General features: G+C 46.7%; 1 protein-coding gene across 3 annotated transcripts in view; it reads left to right on the top strand.

Moving 5' to 3' along the window:
- Positions 1-14,784, top strand: part of KIAA1549L (KIAA1549 like) — a 248,277-nt gene that overhangs the window by 187,083 nt on the left and 46,410 nt on the right. For all 3 annotated transcript variants that reach the window (XM_082748886.1, XM_082748887.1, XM_082748888.1), the window contains 2 exons: positions 5,340-5,518; positions 10,399-10,616. In XM_082748886.1, coding sequence (XP_082605012.1) covers positions 5,340-5,518; positions 10,399-10,616 — 397 coding nt within the window. The remainder of the gene's footprint in view (positions 1-5,339; positions 5,519-10,398; positions 10,617-14,784) is intronic.

Genomic DNA, 14,784 nt, shown 5'->3' on the forward strand with positions numbered 1-14,784 from the left:
CAGCCCCGAGCCCCTCACACACACACACACACACACACACAGGAGCCCACGCTCACTTGCACCCTAGGTTCTCCTCTCTGGTGCACCCCAGAAAAGTCAGGAGACTGACGCCCCCTTCTCTGAATTATTCTCTTGTGCCCTCTGCTCCCTGACCTTATGGAATTGCCCAGTGCTTTTGAAAAGCCCTATGCAGAATGCACTGATGTTTGCTTTGCGAAATTTTCTAATCCTTGGCTGAATGGACAGGGTGCCTAGAACGGGATCTACAAGGGGGTGAGATCTCCGAACGGCTGCTTGCCTTGGAGATTCCCCTCATTTTCTTGCCCTGACTCCCTTGGTAAGTTTCAGGGGTTCAGTCTCTGCCAGGGAAACCAGGAATCACCAAGCCACCTCTCCCAGGAAATGACACAGCGATCGATCTGTCATCACAAAAATCAGCCCATGCTTCTGCCTTTATTCTCTAGGGAAACAAAACTGGCTGGATTCTCCCTCGCACAGATCTTTTCCTTCCCTCTAAGGGATGGGGGATAGGGTTTATTTATAAGTCATTGGAGCTGCTTGTGTTGTGACACCGTCTCTACATGGCATCCATCAGACATGACTGTATGTCCACCCCCGCGCCCCCGACCCACCTTTGTTCTGACCCTCCTTCCACGGGGTTTTTACCTGCGGTGCTAACTGGCTGAAGCCCAGGTTCGAGTACCCCAGGCTGCCACTCAGATCCAAAGATGTGCCCTTCAGATTTCAATGGGTTATAAGGTGGGATCCTGCAGAAAGGCCAGGTGAAAAGCCAAATAATCTGGCACTCCGGTAGACAGGAATTTGATAGACTAGGATTCAGGGTCTCTCTCTTGGACTAGTGCCAGAATATTCCTTTGTTTCCAAATGTCACTGATTTCTTTGTTCTGACCCAAAAAAGAAAGTAAGGAAAGGGATAATGACACAACGGATTTGTCTTCTGCAGGGCAAAGGTGGACCTCATTCCTATTTCTAGCCATTATGTAAAGCACTGGTTTAAATTGTCCTACCGATTTGATTCTTGAATTTCTTCTTCTCCTGAACTCCCCATGCCCTGTAACAGAGACTGCTTTCTACACCCAGATCAAGGCATGGCATGTGGGGTTTTCTTGGAATATTTACCCTGCCCGGGACCACCAGAAATCCTACCTATCAGCTCTCCGCCGAGCAGCTCACGGAGATATATGAAGTCAGAGATATATGAAGTCTCTGGGAAGAGATATATGAAGTCAGGTCAAAGTCTGTCCTCTGCACATGCCCCATCACCCACGCCAGTCCTCAGATGAACTTGAATAATTTAGCCTGTATCTTTTCAGACCTTCTTTTTTTTTTTTTTTTTTAAAGATTTTATTTATTTATTTATTTATTTGACAGGCAAGATCACAAGGAGGCAGAGAGGCAGGCAGAGAGAGAGAGGGAAGCAGGCTCCCTGCTGAGCAGAGAAACCGAGGCGGGACTCAATCCCAGGACCCCGAGATCATGACCTGAGCCGAAGGCAGCGGCTTAACCCACTGAGCTACCCAGGCACCCCTTTCTCAGACCTTCTTACTATGCATATGACAACACACACATATCTGTTTTGTTATACTGCTTTGTTCTTTTAGAAAATGAATTCATGCACCTACTGTTCTATGCCTTTTTCTTGCTTAGAAATGTACAGTGCATTCACTCCTCTGTCAGTAAGTCACGTTTACGAGATGATGCCTTTCCTTCTCCCTTGCATTTAATCCATAGAAAAGGAGGGAGCAAGGCCTGTTTCCAACCCCATCACTCCCCACCCTTGCTGGTGAGACACTGACCTGCCCAAAACGTTCCTGCCGACCTTCTGTTCTTGTTTTCCACAGCTCTGCTTGCCCCCTTATTGTTTAGGTCACTTTGATTATTTAAATATCAGAAATAACAAGAGCCAGGTGCGTGAATAAAATCCAATTATGGCACGAGGTTGAGATTTTAATGTGTTTGTTCTATTAAAAAGCCATCCTTTCTCCAGGTTCATGGTACTTTGTTGCATTGTCTTTCTGCCAGAGGTAAATCCAGTGAGTTTCCACAGGTGGTGGCCTCTGTTTCACTGTAGGATCCTCTTCAGTGGGGTTCAGCTTGAAATTTTCAAACAGAAATGATAGGACCCATTTGTTCACTCTAAAATCCAACAGATGCTAAAGCACATCAGAATTCCAGGCTGGGTCTTGCGTGGAACCTACACTTGCCCTTTTTCTCACAGGCTCCGCTATACCATATCCTATCCACGACGTCAGAGCTCATCAAAACATCAATAGTGTATTCTATTGGATTGGAAGATGAGTGGAAGGAAGGGGGGAAAGAAGGAAGGAAATTAGATCGCTGATTTATTTAAAACCAACAGTGCAACTAAGACACATTGAGGTCGGGGCCGGTGGCATTTATGACGATGCTGGTGGTGTATGGTGTGTGGGACACTTCCACAGTTTAACTGTGGACCTTTCCTTTAGCATTCTCTCACGTCTTTCCCTATAGGGACAAACTATACATCAAATATGCCCATGAACTTGGACTCCCTTACTTTCATATATCAATATTTAATATAATGTCTTTTTACATAATCTTTTGGGGGAAGGAGGCAGGATAGCTAATTATCTTTCTCTTAAATCTGGAGAGATTATTGTGCAAATCTGAATATTTTTCAAGAATAGGGTTGGAAAAGAACTACTGTTCATACAATTTCCAGGACACCCTTTTCCCGTTATAGTTATGCTCTCTCCTTACCCTGTCCACGGGGTGGCAAGTTGAGGGTATCACAACCCAGAATCATTAAAAACACTGAGTACCATCTCTTCACCCTCTGAACGGTTTTGTGATAGCATAATTTTAACTTCGACGTGTTCACCTGTTTTGCAGATACTAACAACTTGCTGCAGTCTCCTTTTCTAAGTCAGGAAATTTTTGTCATTCCTTAATTCATTTATTCAACAAATCCCTTACTAAGAGCTACTTGCACATGAGACTTCATGAAAAGCAATAGGCATCAGCCTTTTAAAAGGTGGAGTTTCTATTCCAGGGGCTGGGGCAAGGGACAGGTTAAATTAATACACATCAGCAGTGATAAGTGCAAAGAAGAAAATGTAACTGGGTGATGGGCAGGCTATTTTAGATTGGTGGATAAAGAAAGGCTTTTTCAAACTGCAGTTGAAAAATAAGAAGGAACTGGGCATGCAAAAATCTAGGGAAAGAGCATTCTGAGCAGAGGGAACACCTAATGCAAAATCCCACAGGTGAGAACAAGCCAGGTGTATTCAAGAAGGCTGTTGTCGCTGGAACAGAGTGGATAAGAGAAATAGGCTCGGCCATGTGGTCGGGGCCAAATAGGAAAGACTCTGGGTTTTATTCTAAGAGAGATGAAGGCTTTGGAGGGTTCTGATCGGAGGAGAACTGTGATCTGGTTACCTTTCAAAGAGATAGCCATCCTAGCTGCTGTGAGTATGTATCTTGGGCAGGAAGGCAAGAGTGGAAGCTCCCAGAAGGGAGATTATTTAGGTATATAAGGTACTTACTGCTGTGTAACAAATTGCCCCAACAACTGGCAACCAAAACTGACCATCTGTGTTTATTCTCTCCTGTCCTATCTGGGTCAGGAATCCAGGAGGGGCGTAGCTGGGTGGTTCTGGCTCAGGAGGTCACAGTCAGGATATTGACCTGGCCTGTGGTCATCCGTAGACTTGACCCGGCCTGCAGACTCCACCTACAAGGTGGCCTGCTCACATACTTGTCGGCAGGAGGCTCAGTGTCTTGCCATGTGGACCTCTCCACAGGGCTGCTTGGGTGTCCTCGTAACAGGGCAGCTGACTTTCCCTGGAATAAGTGATTCAGGAAAGAGCAAGGTGGAAGCCACAGGGTTTTCTTTTTTTTTTTTTTTTTTTTATGACCTAGCCTTGTCATTTCTGCAATTCCCCTGGGATTACACAGCTCAGTACTATTCATTGTGGCTGTGAATATCTGGAGGTGAGAATTACTGGGTGCCGTCCTGGAGGCTGGCTGCCGTAGATGGTGTCGTAGCAGTTGTCCAGGTGGCATATAGTGGTGGTCAGGCAGGAACTGCCCGGCAGAGCTCTACTCCAAAAAGACGTGTGTGTAGAGCTTTTCTTCTGTCATTGGCTGTTTCACGTCCTCCTATTTGCAAATAAGTTCACAGAACCAAAAAAAAAAAAAAAAAAACACTCCAATTATAGCCCACTGTTAGACTCTATGGAATCTGAGCCACATCGTACAATAACAATTTACTCCGCTTACTTTGGCAAATCCGTGATTATGATAAGTGACAATATGATACAAACTATGTGTTTCTCAATAATTTAAAGGACATCCCAATGTCTTGAGCAAGCAGTAGGAAAGATGAATACACTTCTGTTACATTCATATTTTACGGAACACCTATTTTGCTCCCAAATTGCCCACTGGTCTAGTTGTTGGAACAGGATCCATTATATCTCTTGCCCAGCCGTGTTTAATAAACTGTCATTCTTAGAGCTACCTAATGGGAAAGTGCTTTAAGCACAAGTCAATCAGCAAGATCCCACCGGCTCTGGGACTTCATCCACAGCTTAGTTACGGACACACAAGGCCGACTGGTGTCTTTCAGCAATCAGAGCGGAATTATCTGTCAGAGGGGAGAATTAATTTAACAGAGTGTAGGCCGAATTCACTCTATTTAATTAGGGAAGTTGTCGATAGTGTTATATTCATTTCTCTGGAGGTTATTTCTTAGCTTTCTTTTGTTTCAACCAATGACAAAACCCCAAACCCAAATCATTGGAGAAGCAGCTTTGAGAAAGAAAAAATAGAGCGTTAACCGTAATTCCTACGGCCAGCTGACCAGGGAAAACTCCTTGCTTAACCTTGGGCGAAAATGGGTGGCTTTGGTGCCAGAGACTGGAATGAATGCTGGTATTCCGTTGACTGTCATATTTTAAGAATAGTTCCCAGCTTTGGCCAAATTGTACTTTTTTCCTCTCCAACTCAAACACAGAGAAAAAAATTTACTTTTTTTTTTTTTTTCGAAAAACATTTGTCACGGTTTTGAAAGGATGATTTTTGCTATTTCAATTCAAACCTCTATGATTCTTTCCTACCCGTTGATAATACAGTGAAGGAATGAATAGTATAGATCTTAAATTTAAGAGAAGTCCTTGAACAGTAGTGAGCCCTTGGCACTGAACCCAACGCTGTGGTTCCCGAGGTCACGATGAGTAATATAAGGTCCTCAGCCAGGGAGCCTTACACAGATTCCCCCACGGCCATACAGCATCCCCACACAATAAAAAAATCAATGTGTTTATGTTGTGCTTCAGTGCCGGCAAGTGATGAAGAGGATGGAGCCGTGCTTTTTGACAACACTGGCAAGACGGCTGCCGATCCCTTTGACACATCTTCCGGATCCGTGCAGCTCATTGCCATAAAACCCACAGCCCTCCCCGTGGTGCATCCCACATCAGACAGGAGCCAGGAGTCGGCGGCCCTTAATGGCGAGGTGAGCATCTGTGGACCAGCGCAGCTGGGCCTCTGGGGACTCAGACTGGGGAACACCATCTGGGTGAACTGGATGCGGGTTACCTGTGGTGTCTAGGGCTCTCTCGGTCATTTTTACATCTGGGTGTGCGGGCCTCACTGGGACCAATCAGGAGGCAAGTCACCCAAAATGAGTTTATTGGGTGATTTTTTTTTTTTTAAACACTGGTTATGGGGCACTTGGGTGCCCCCGTCAGTAGAACACGTGACACTTGATCTTGGGATCGTGAATTCAAGCCCCACGTTGAGGATAGAGTTTACTTTTTTAAACTGTAGTTATGAAGAGAAACATCAGAAATTCTTCTCCATCCCCTTACACACATACACAACATTCCGCCTTCTTCGGTAACACTCTTAACCTGTTCGTCATGGGTTGTCAGCTGTAGTGGGACGAAAGGGCTCAAACTGATAAGGGACCAGAGAAGAAAATGTCCTACAGGCAGGAACGTGGCCTACTACAGGGGCTTTGAGATGACTTTAACACCTTTTAGCCAGCTTGAAACAACCATTTGCCTGCTTCCAGGAGGCTATCAGTGCATTTCAGGATGTGAATCAGTTTTCCAAAGAGACTGAAAAAATTTTGTAATATACTCCAGAGTCTCGTGATTTGACCAAAGGAAACAGATGGATGGATGGTAGCTATGGGCAGTTTAGAGAAGAGCAAGAGAGGCAGTCAGGTAGTAGAGAGAATCTGCCATTCCTCCATCCCCCGCAGCAGTGGGCGGAAATGTTTCTGAGCTTTTATGACCACGCACGTGGAACCCGCACGTGGACACCTACCTGACACGTGGGTACGCACCTGCTTCGGGTTTTCTCTCTTGTCCAGCTGTTTTGTTGATTGTTCATTTCATCTGTCTGCAGACTGCAGTTGTTACCTACAACAGGTAGAGATTTCCAAGGTTGGAAAGTGTTTTTCCCATCACACCTCGAGGAACATGCCAGGCCCCTCTACACCTGGGCATTGTAAACCACATCAGGATTTCAAGGCTGCTGTGGCCACAGACGTCTCCTGGTCCTCTTGGCCTTGGTTTCCCAGTAAGCCAGCGGTGGCAGGAAGGGGTAGGAGAGGAGAGCAGCCCCGCTCTACGAGCCTCGAAGGTTGTGTCAGGGGGGTAGCCAGCCTGGGATGGAGGCAGCTGGGGCCTGGAGCTGCTGACCCACACGTCACAAATGCCCCTGTGGAGTGACATCCCCTGGAAGAGAGCTTCGAGGTCCTAGAACAACCCAGGGGGGCCATGGGCTTCAGGGGCTACCCCCCCCCCTAGTATATTGGGCTCATGGAAGGGGTGAGCACTGGGGACAGAATGTGGGGCAGTAGGGGAACCAAAGGCATGACCACACTGTGAGTGGAGGTGGGCAAGTAGGTGTTGGCAGCTGCCCAAAGTAAGGCCCTGTGACTCCCACCAGACGGTCCCCTGGGCTCTGGGGTACCCTGCAGTTAGTAGCAGGGCCAGGCTCTGGGCTCAGGGGAGGGGGTGGTACCCCCCTAGAAAGTCTTCCCTCTGCTCTCCTGGGCCCAGAGAGGGGTCACGGGGCCCCAGAGGTCGCTCAGAGGGCAGGGGTGGTGTGGGCACCATTTCCTGCCCACTGTGCCCAGATTGGCTGGACCTGGGCTGCTCTAATGCATGCCCCCAGGGGTCACCCAGAGAGACTTATTGCTGGAGCCCTCGCCGAGGGGTGGCTGGGCACTGGGCAGCTGGAAGGGCCAGCAGTGCCTCATGCAGGGGCCTGGGTCCTTGGCAGAATCTTCCCGCATGCCCCTCCTCTGCCAGTACAAACACAGCACCTGGGCTGGAATCAGGCTCATGGTGACCACCTAGATGCTACCCTTGGCCTCGGGCTTTGCAGGATCTTTTGGCACCTTGCAGAAGCATCAGTTGGAGGAGAGGTTGTGGGGGATGGAGTCCTCCCAGCCCTTCTAGTTCTCCCTGAAAAAGGGGATGTGGCCTGGACCTGACCTGGCAGATGATCCGGGCCTGCTTCAGCCTGCAGGCGGGTGCCTTGCCGGGATTTTTCCACCCCAGCTTCCTGATGTGACTGTCATGGGGACACGTTCTAGATCTCAGTGAAATTCAACGTACAACTCCTTTTTTTCTGCCAGGCCCATCACCCTGTCCCAGAAGGAAAAACAGATGAGTATTTTACCAGTCCAGAAATGGATACCTGTTACATTTTGGCAGTTAGAGGAATGGGCCTTGCTGGCATTTGGATTGGAAACGAGCCCTGAAGTGTTCTCTGTAATTTACTGCTTTGTAGCATTTAAGACAGATTGTCTTAGAATTTTCTTCCTTCTTCTCTTATGGTTGGCTTGTTTCACTGAAGAAACCACAACCCCAAAGCCATCAATGTCCCTTTTATGAATTATAGGTAATTCATTTAAAAATTATTTTAAAGAAAACATAATAACCACATAAGATGTTCAGAAGAAAAAAGAAAAACCACTATAATCTCACTACCCTTACATATCCTGTTTTCATTTTCTGTACCACCTCCCCAGACTTTTGAACAAACTCATGTATATTTTAGAATCTCATACAGACAAGTTTATATCATATCTTTTTTTAAGACTTTATTTATTTATCTGAGTGAGAGAGTGACAGAAGGAGAGGGAGAAGCCAGCTCCCCACTGAGCAGGGAGCCCGACGTGGGGCTCAATCCCAGGACCTCAGGATCATGACCTGAGCTGAAGGCAGATGTTTTTAACTAACTGAGCCTCCCAGGCACCCCATATCTAAACATTTGCAGTGTTGCTCTTATCTTTGGGATGATCATTGTTCATGACCTCGTTGAATAGGTATACCATTGATTGGAAAACTGGTTGCCCATTGTCCAAATCTTCCTGGTAATTTGTGGTTTAGTTTTAGTTCTGGTTATTATATCTGAGTAATGTCATGCTTGACTTTTAAAACCTTCTTATTCTGAGATAATTTCAGATTTACTCAAGAGTTGTGGTAACAGTACAGAGAGCCCCGTTGGCTCTTTACCTAGCTACGCCGAGTGTGAACATCTTTTTTTTTTTTTTTTAAGATTTTATTTAATTATTTGACAGAGAAAGAGCATGAGTGAGCACAAGCAGGGGGAGTAGCAGGCAAAGGAAGAGGGAGAAGCAGGCTTCCCACAGAACCGGGGAAGCCTGACACAGGACTCACTCCTTGGACCCCAGGATCATGACCTGAGCCGAAGGCAGCCACTTAAGTGACTGAGCCGCCCAGGCACCCCCTGAGTGTGAACATATTACATAACCATAGAATAATTTTTAAACCCAGGAAATAAACATTTGTACTCTGTGATTGACTAATCTATAGACCTCATTTGAATTTCATTGGTTTTCCCAATAATGTCCCTTTTCTGTCCCAGGTTCTGGTCTGGGATCCCACATGGCATTTAGTCATGTCTTGTCCAGTCTGGAACAGTTCCTCAGTCCTTCTTTGTGACCATTCTTTCATGATCATTACTCTTTTGAAGAGTACCGGCCAGTTATCATAGACCATGTCTCTCAGTCTGGGTTTGTCTGATGTTTTCTTGTGATTGGATTGTAGTCATGGATTTTTGGCATAACCACGGGGTTGATGGGCCCTTTTGTGGGCATCAAGCCCTTGATACTGATATGTCTGATTACTGGTGATGTTAACTTTCATCTCTGACTTTGAAGCCCTCTTGGAATGTTGCTTAAGGAGAGATTCCAGAAATGGGATTCCTGGCTCAGAAGACGTCATCCTCGCTCCTTCTCTTTGCCTAGTTCTCTTGGTGGCAAGCAGAATGAGGGAACAATGAAGAAATGCTACCAGCCGAAAAATACTGTTAAGGCCCAGGGTGGGGAGACCTTGGCAAAGGTCAGAAAGAATGTGCCATAAATATAAAACATCTAAAGTAGAGCCTGTGTTAGTGAACCTTGGGCCTCATCCTGTAGATCTCTCTCTTATCACTAGATGAATTTTCTGTTTATGAATTACAGAAAACTCTTTTAAAGATTCTTTTAAAGAAAATATAATAACGACACTATACATGGTTATGTTGATAGAATCCAGTCTGATTACAAACAGCATGAATGAGCCTCCATACCATCCAGTAGATGTCAGGCTGATTTCACCAGTCAGCTCTGCCCATGGGTATAACGTCCTCAGTGTTGGTTATTTATTTACTTAGCATAGCCATCTGCTTGTATCTTTGACAGGTCAGAAGGTGTGTGGGTGTGCTGGCCATGTTCCTTCCTATATGACCAGACTGGCTTTGCCCTATCCAGTAGGAACTAACTGACATGAGTGGCCACACAAGGCTTCAGAATTACCTCTCAAGAAAGATACAGATTGACAAAAATAAGCTCTTAAATGCAGGTTGGTAGAGAGAACTTGGAAACAGGACGTCTACTCTGCCTTCTCCCTCCATTCGTCCCAACTTAGCCTCTTGGGGAACTGGCTATTTTGTCCAACTGGGCATGAGCTAAATGGCCAGGGGAGGCCGTTGGGTTCCTCGGGGCTGGAACCGCAAGTGGGGTACCAGGATCCAGCTGGGCTTCCAAGTCAGAAACTTCCAGACAGGGGAACCTGAAGGGTGTAGGTGAGATTAGCCCAACACTACAAAGACCTGAGCAGACTTGGTTAGAGTAGGGAGAAGGAGCCCCTGATGGAAGGTCCAAGTAGCATATGTGAGTGTCAGGCTCTATTTTGTTTGTGGCCCACTATTGTGCATTGGCCTTGAAATGGGACACAGGTGGGTCTGGCTGGCTTGAAAGACCAGAGGTGAAGCCTAGGACAGCTTTTGCAGGAATTGTGACCTGATGACAACCTCCCATGTGTTGGCCATGCCTGGTTGGATGTGGCCTGAGACTCTTTCTCTCCCCAGGTGAACAAAGCCCTGAAGCAGAAGTCAGACATTGAGCACTATCGGAACAAGCTGCGCCTCAAAGCCAAGAGGAAGGGTTATTATGACTTCCCCCCAGTGGAGACGAGCAAGGCTCAGACAGAAAGGAAAAAGATGTACGAGAAAACTCAAAAGGAAATTGAGCACGTTTTGGATCCAGACCCAGAACTCTGTGCCCCATTTGCTGAGTCTAAGAACAGGTACAGTGTCTAAGGGATTCCCTGATGGTCCCTGTCCCATTTGTGGGTTGAGGGCAGAGGGTGCCCTGGGTAACAAGGTCTTGGTCCCTCAATCTATTACCTTACGACTGTGATCTTTGCTGGCTGGTGATCTGGACCATGCTGGTCCGTGCGGGGCTGGTGCTCCATAAATAAAATTGAAGCCATTAAAAAAAGAAATACTTGGGTAAACAACCATAATTGTTCTTTAGCTCAATAATATTTCAAACCAGTAGCCATTTCAGAGCTGGGTGAAGATACAATTACCACCTGCCTGGTTATGCAACTTCCAGATCAAGGGACATTGTATTTTTCAATTAACTAGTGGCTCTTGCATAAAGAATGCCAGTTTCATGCCTCACCTTTTCATTAAGCTTCAGTAGGTACTTGTTGCAGAGCGACTCAACGCTCTGTGCTGGGTTCCTCTCTGTAATTCATAGATTTGTTCATTTATTTGACATTGATCATCACCAACTATGCATGAGGCACCGAACAAGTTGCTGACTGCTCTCGTGGTCCTATTCATTCATTCATTCATTCATTCATTCATTCATTCATTCCACTCATTCAGCATTCTGTGGCGGGCAGGACAGCCCAGTCAATGCTCTTGTGGGACTTCCAGTCTGATGGGAGAAAAAAGATAACTTCCTCAGAAATTCGTTACTCACAAGTGCAATGGGTGTTTGCGATGTGATGGTCTGTAAGGGGGGGTTGAGCTGGCCTTGGGAGCAGGGGGCGGGCAGGGCCAGCAGTTTGAACTGGCATCATCCCCAAGCTTTTTTTTTTTTTTCTTTTTTCAAAGATGTATTTATTTATTTATTTGAGAGAAAGAGAGAGTGAGCAGGGGGAGGTGCAGAGGGAGACAGGGAGAGAGAATCTCTAGCAGATTTCCCACTGAGCGTGGAGGCTGCCTTGGGGCTTCACACAGGGCTCAGCCCCACAACCCTGAGATCATGACCTGAGCCGAAATCCAGAGTCGGGCACCTAAATGACTGAGCTTCCAGGCACCTCTGCATATATCCCAAGCTTTGCTGCTAACTAAGCAGATTGACCTCACCTACTGGGCAAAGGAGAAGAGGCTAGCAAAGCTGAACATGACCATCTCTCTTCTTTTCCATCCCAACCTAAAGCCCTCTTTGGAAGCATTTTTATGGGTCGAGACCATCCCTTCCGAATATACATTCTCCTTGGCAACAGCCCCCTGGCTCTGGGCATACCAGCTCTCCCATCCCCCATATACAGCGTATTGGCAGAGTCACCCGTCGTAGATGAGGCGAGACAGGACAGCTCCTGGCCTGAGCGGCCATTTGTTCAAAGCAAAAGTGACTATGTGACAGGCTTGGATGGAAGCCACAAAATAAAGTTGGGCGGTAGGGCTGAATTTTAGTAATTGAATTGACATAATTTATTTTTAATAAAGAGGGAATTTGAAACCCTGGCTTCATTTCATCATGCTTCTGATTAGACTCGATGCGTGTGATAAGCTGGTATGAATATCCCACTTTGACAGGGCTCACAATGCACGTGTCCCCGTGTTGGTAAGTGTAGAACAAAGAGAAGAAGGCTATGGGTTTTATAGGAAGGCTGGCGGCTTCTTTAGCTTATAGGTCACACTTGGGGATTTTTTTTTAGCTCAGCAGTCTTTTATAGACTGGGGCAGGGGTTGTTTTTCTTGGGTTTCCTGCTGCCACTTGGAAAATGAATCAAAGATCGTGTGCAAATAAGAACTTAGCTTGGAGGTTATTGGGGAAATACCTAAGAAATTTTGGTTGGAGCTTTTTATAAGGAGAATGGACACAATTTCCCCCTCCTCCCCCGAGATCCATCCCATTGCCCCGCAAAAGTTCAGCCTGGATCCTCAAGGCCCTTCCCTAGCCTGCTGATGTCCTGAGTGTGTAGTCCCTTCTCCGTGAATGTCTGTGGAAGAAATGATTGAATGACTCTAAAAATAATGTTAAAATGTGTTCCGCCAGTGAAGGGAAAAGTTCAGAAGTCTACAAGTTGGGTGGGGGGAGGGGTAGGAATGGAGATGAGATCAGCCAGGGACGGGATCCGGAAGGGAAGGATTCACAGAGAAAAAGAGAATGACGAGGACTTGGTAAGCTCTGAGGTGTCATTGCTGTCACACTCTGCCACCTGCGTGTGGGGCCTGTTCTCACACACCGGAGTTACCTCGGAACTGCCGCTCCCAGTTCCGCTCTGCAGAGATTCTGCTCTCGGTGACCTCTCCGTGGCAAGGGACGCGAGAGGGACGCGTGCTCCTGTCCGGGGGCAGTGACAGTAACCAGGACTTTACCCCGAGACCTAAATTAGATCAAATCAAAGACGTTTAGGTTCCGAATGATGACTCATCCCAACATCTTTTAGAAGGGTCTTCACAGATTTTCCTTTAAAGTCAGAAGAACATGCCCATTTTTATGTTATAAACTCTTGCCTGGAGGCACGAAGACCTTCGTCAAGTAACTGAGGAAGATGCTGGCAGAGCCGCCTCCCCACAGATCCCCTTGGTCCCCACTGCTCCAGGGCAGCCCGCATCCAGCAGTGCCCTGTGGCCCGCAGGCATCTCTAACTGCCATCCGGGGGACCTTTCTCGGCGGCACCCACCAGAAATGCCCCGGAAGTGCCCCGGAAGGGCTTCGGACAGGGACAGATTCGAGCTGTTGGGGAAGCACCCTGGCAAGAGAACTCTGAGTGTAAGCTTCACTGCCGTAATAACCACATTTTCTAGCTTCTGTTGGATGTTGGACATCTGGGGCCTGGCCGACTCTGGAGAAACCGCCCCTCCCAGGACCATCTGGCAAATTCTGAGGCAGTACCGGGCTCGCCGGCCAAGTGCACCTTTTTAACGTGAACCAAACAAGCCGGGGCCCATCCCCCAACCTTCTCCTTCACATAGGGCTCTCCCACTCTGGGCTCCTGTCCCTGTGCCCTGATCACCTGCAGGCTAGTTACCCCACAACTGGGAACGGCCCCTCTGCCCCAGAGACTGCTGAAATGATCCCAACCATCCAAGCTGAAGCCTGTTTACCCTGCCTTGCCTGTTCCTTCCCCAAGAAACCACTAGAAAGCCTCTTGCCCCCCTTTTCCCCTCACCACCTCTGCCTTGTGATTGACCCTGGTGCTTCTCCCATGTGGAACCCCAGGGCAGGTCCCTTCCTCTTGGAATTTTGAGTACAACAAGCTGTCCTTTCCATAGCAGCTGCCTTCTGATCTGTTGGTCTTGGCCATACCTACATAAAGTAAAGCCTCCATTTTAATGCAACTGTTCTCCATATTTCCCCAATAAGTTTGAGGGCCCGGTTGCCTAAAATACTATCTCATACCCTCCGTCAGCTTCCTTCCCTTCTCTCTCTCTCATTTTTCCACTTCCCAACTTGTGCTTCCTAGAAGCCTTTCCCCAGTAAACCAGTTGTACTCAAATCATCACAGAGCCTGCTTCCAGGGAACCCAAACTTAGGCAATAACTAATAAAGACGGAGTTGTTTTAATGAAACCAGAGCTGCTCCTTCTCAGGGACTACATTTCATCTTTATGGAACCCTAAGTTCCCATAGAACACAGTTTGAGAACTACTTTCTTAAACTATCCTGGGATTTAAAAGCCCCTAAAAGTACAAATAAAATGTATTGCTATCTACCCAGCAATATTTTCAGAGGTTTAAAAAAAAACTTTTCAAGTTTGCCAGTTTCAAAATTTATTAACTTTTGAAGAATATGCCCACAAAATGCCCACAAGAAATGAATATACCTAATGGAACTCTATTTGATTAAAATAAGTAATTCCTCTACCCAAGAGCCTAATTTATTTCTAAGCAGTTGCTTATGCACCAGGCGCATGTGGGTGGTCTGGTCCATTGAGATCCATGTTAAATAGCAGCCTTTAAAATGAGTACCATAATGGAACATTGTCTTTAATGTAAAAGCACACTGGTATGCACCCCAATGTCTAAGTTCTCACCCACGTTCATGGTTCTTGAAAGGGCTCACACAATCTTGCTATTGTATTTCTAATACTTCCAAAATAGCCTACTTAAATGTCAATTCCTAATCCTAGTGTTTACTCCCCCACCACCCTTATTAGTAAATCTTTTCTAAATGGGTTAATTGGCAATCTCAGGACAGTTGTGAAGCTTGCTTTTTCAAAAAGTGATC

The sequence above is a fragment of the Mustela nivalis genome (genome assembly GCF_964662115.1).
Source record: "Mustela nivalis genome assembly, chromosome: 9".
In the NCBI taxonomy this organism is placed as follows: domain Eukaryota; kingdom Metazoa; phylum Chordata; class Mammalia; order Carnivora; family Mustelidae; genus Mustela; species Mustela nivalis.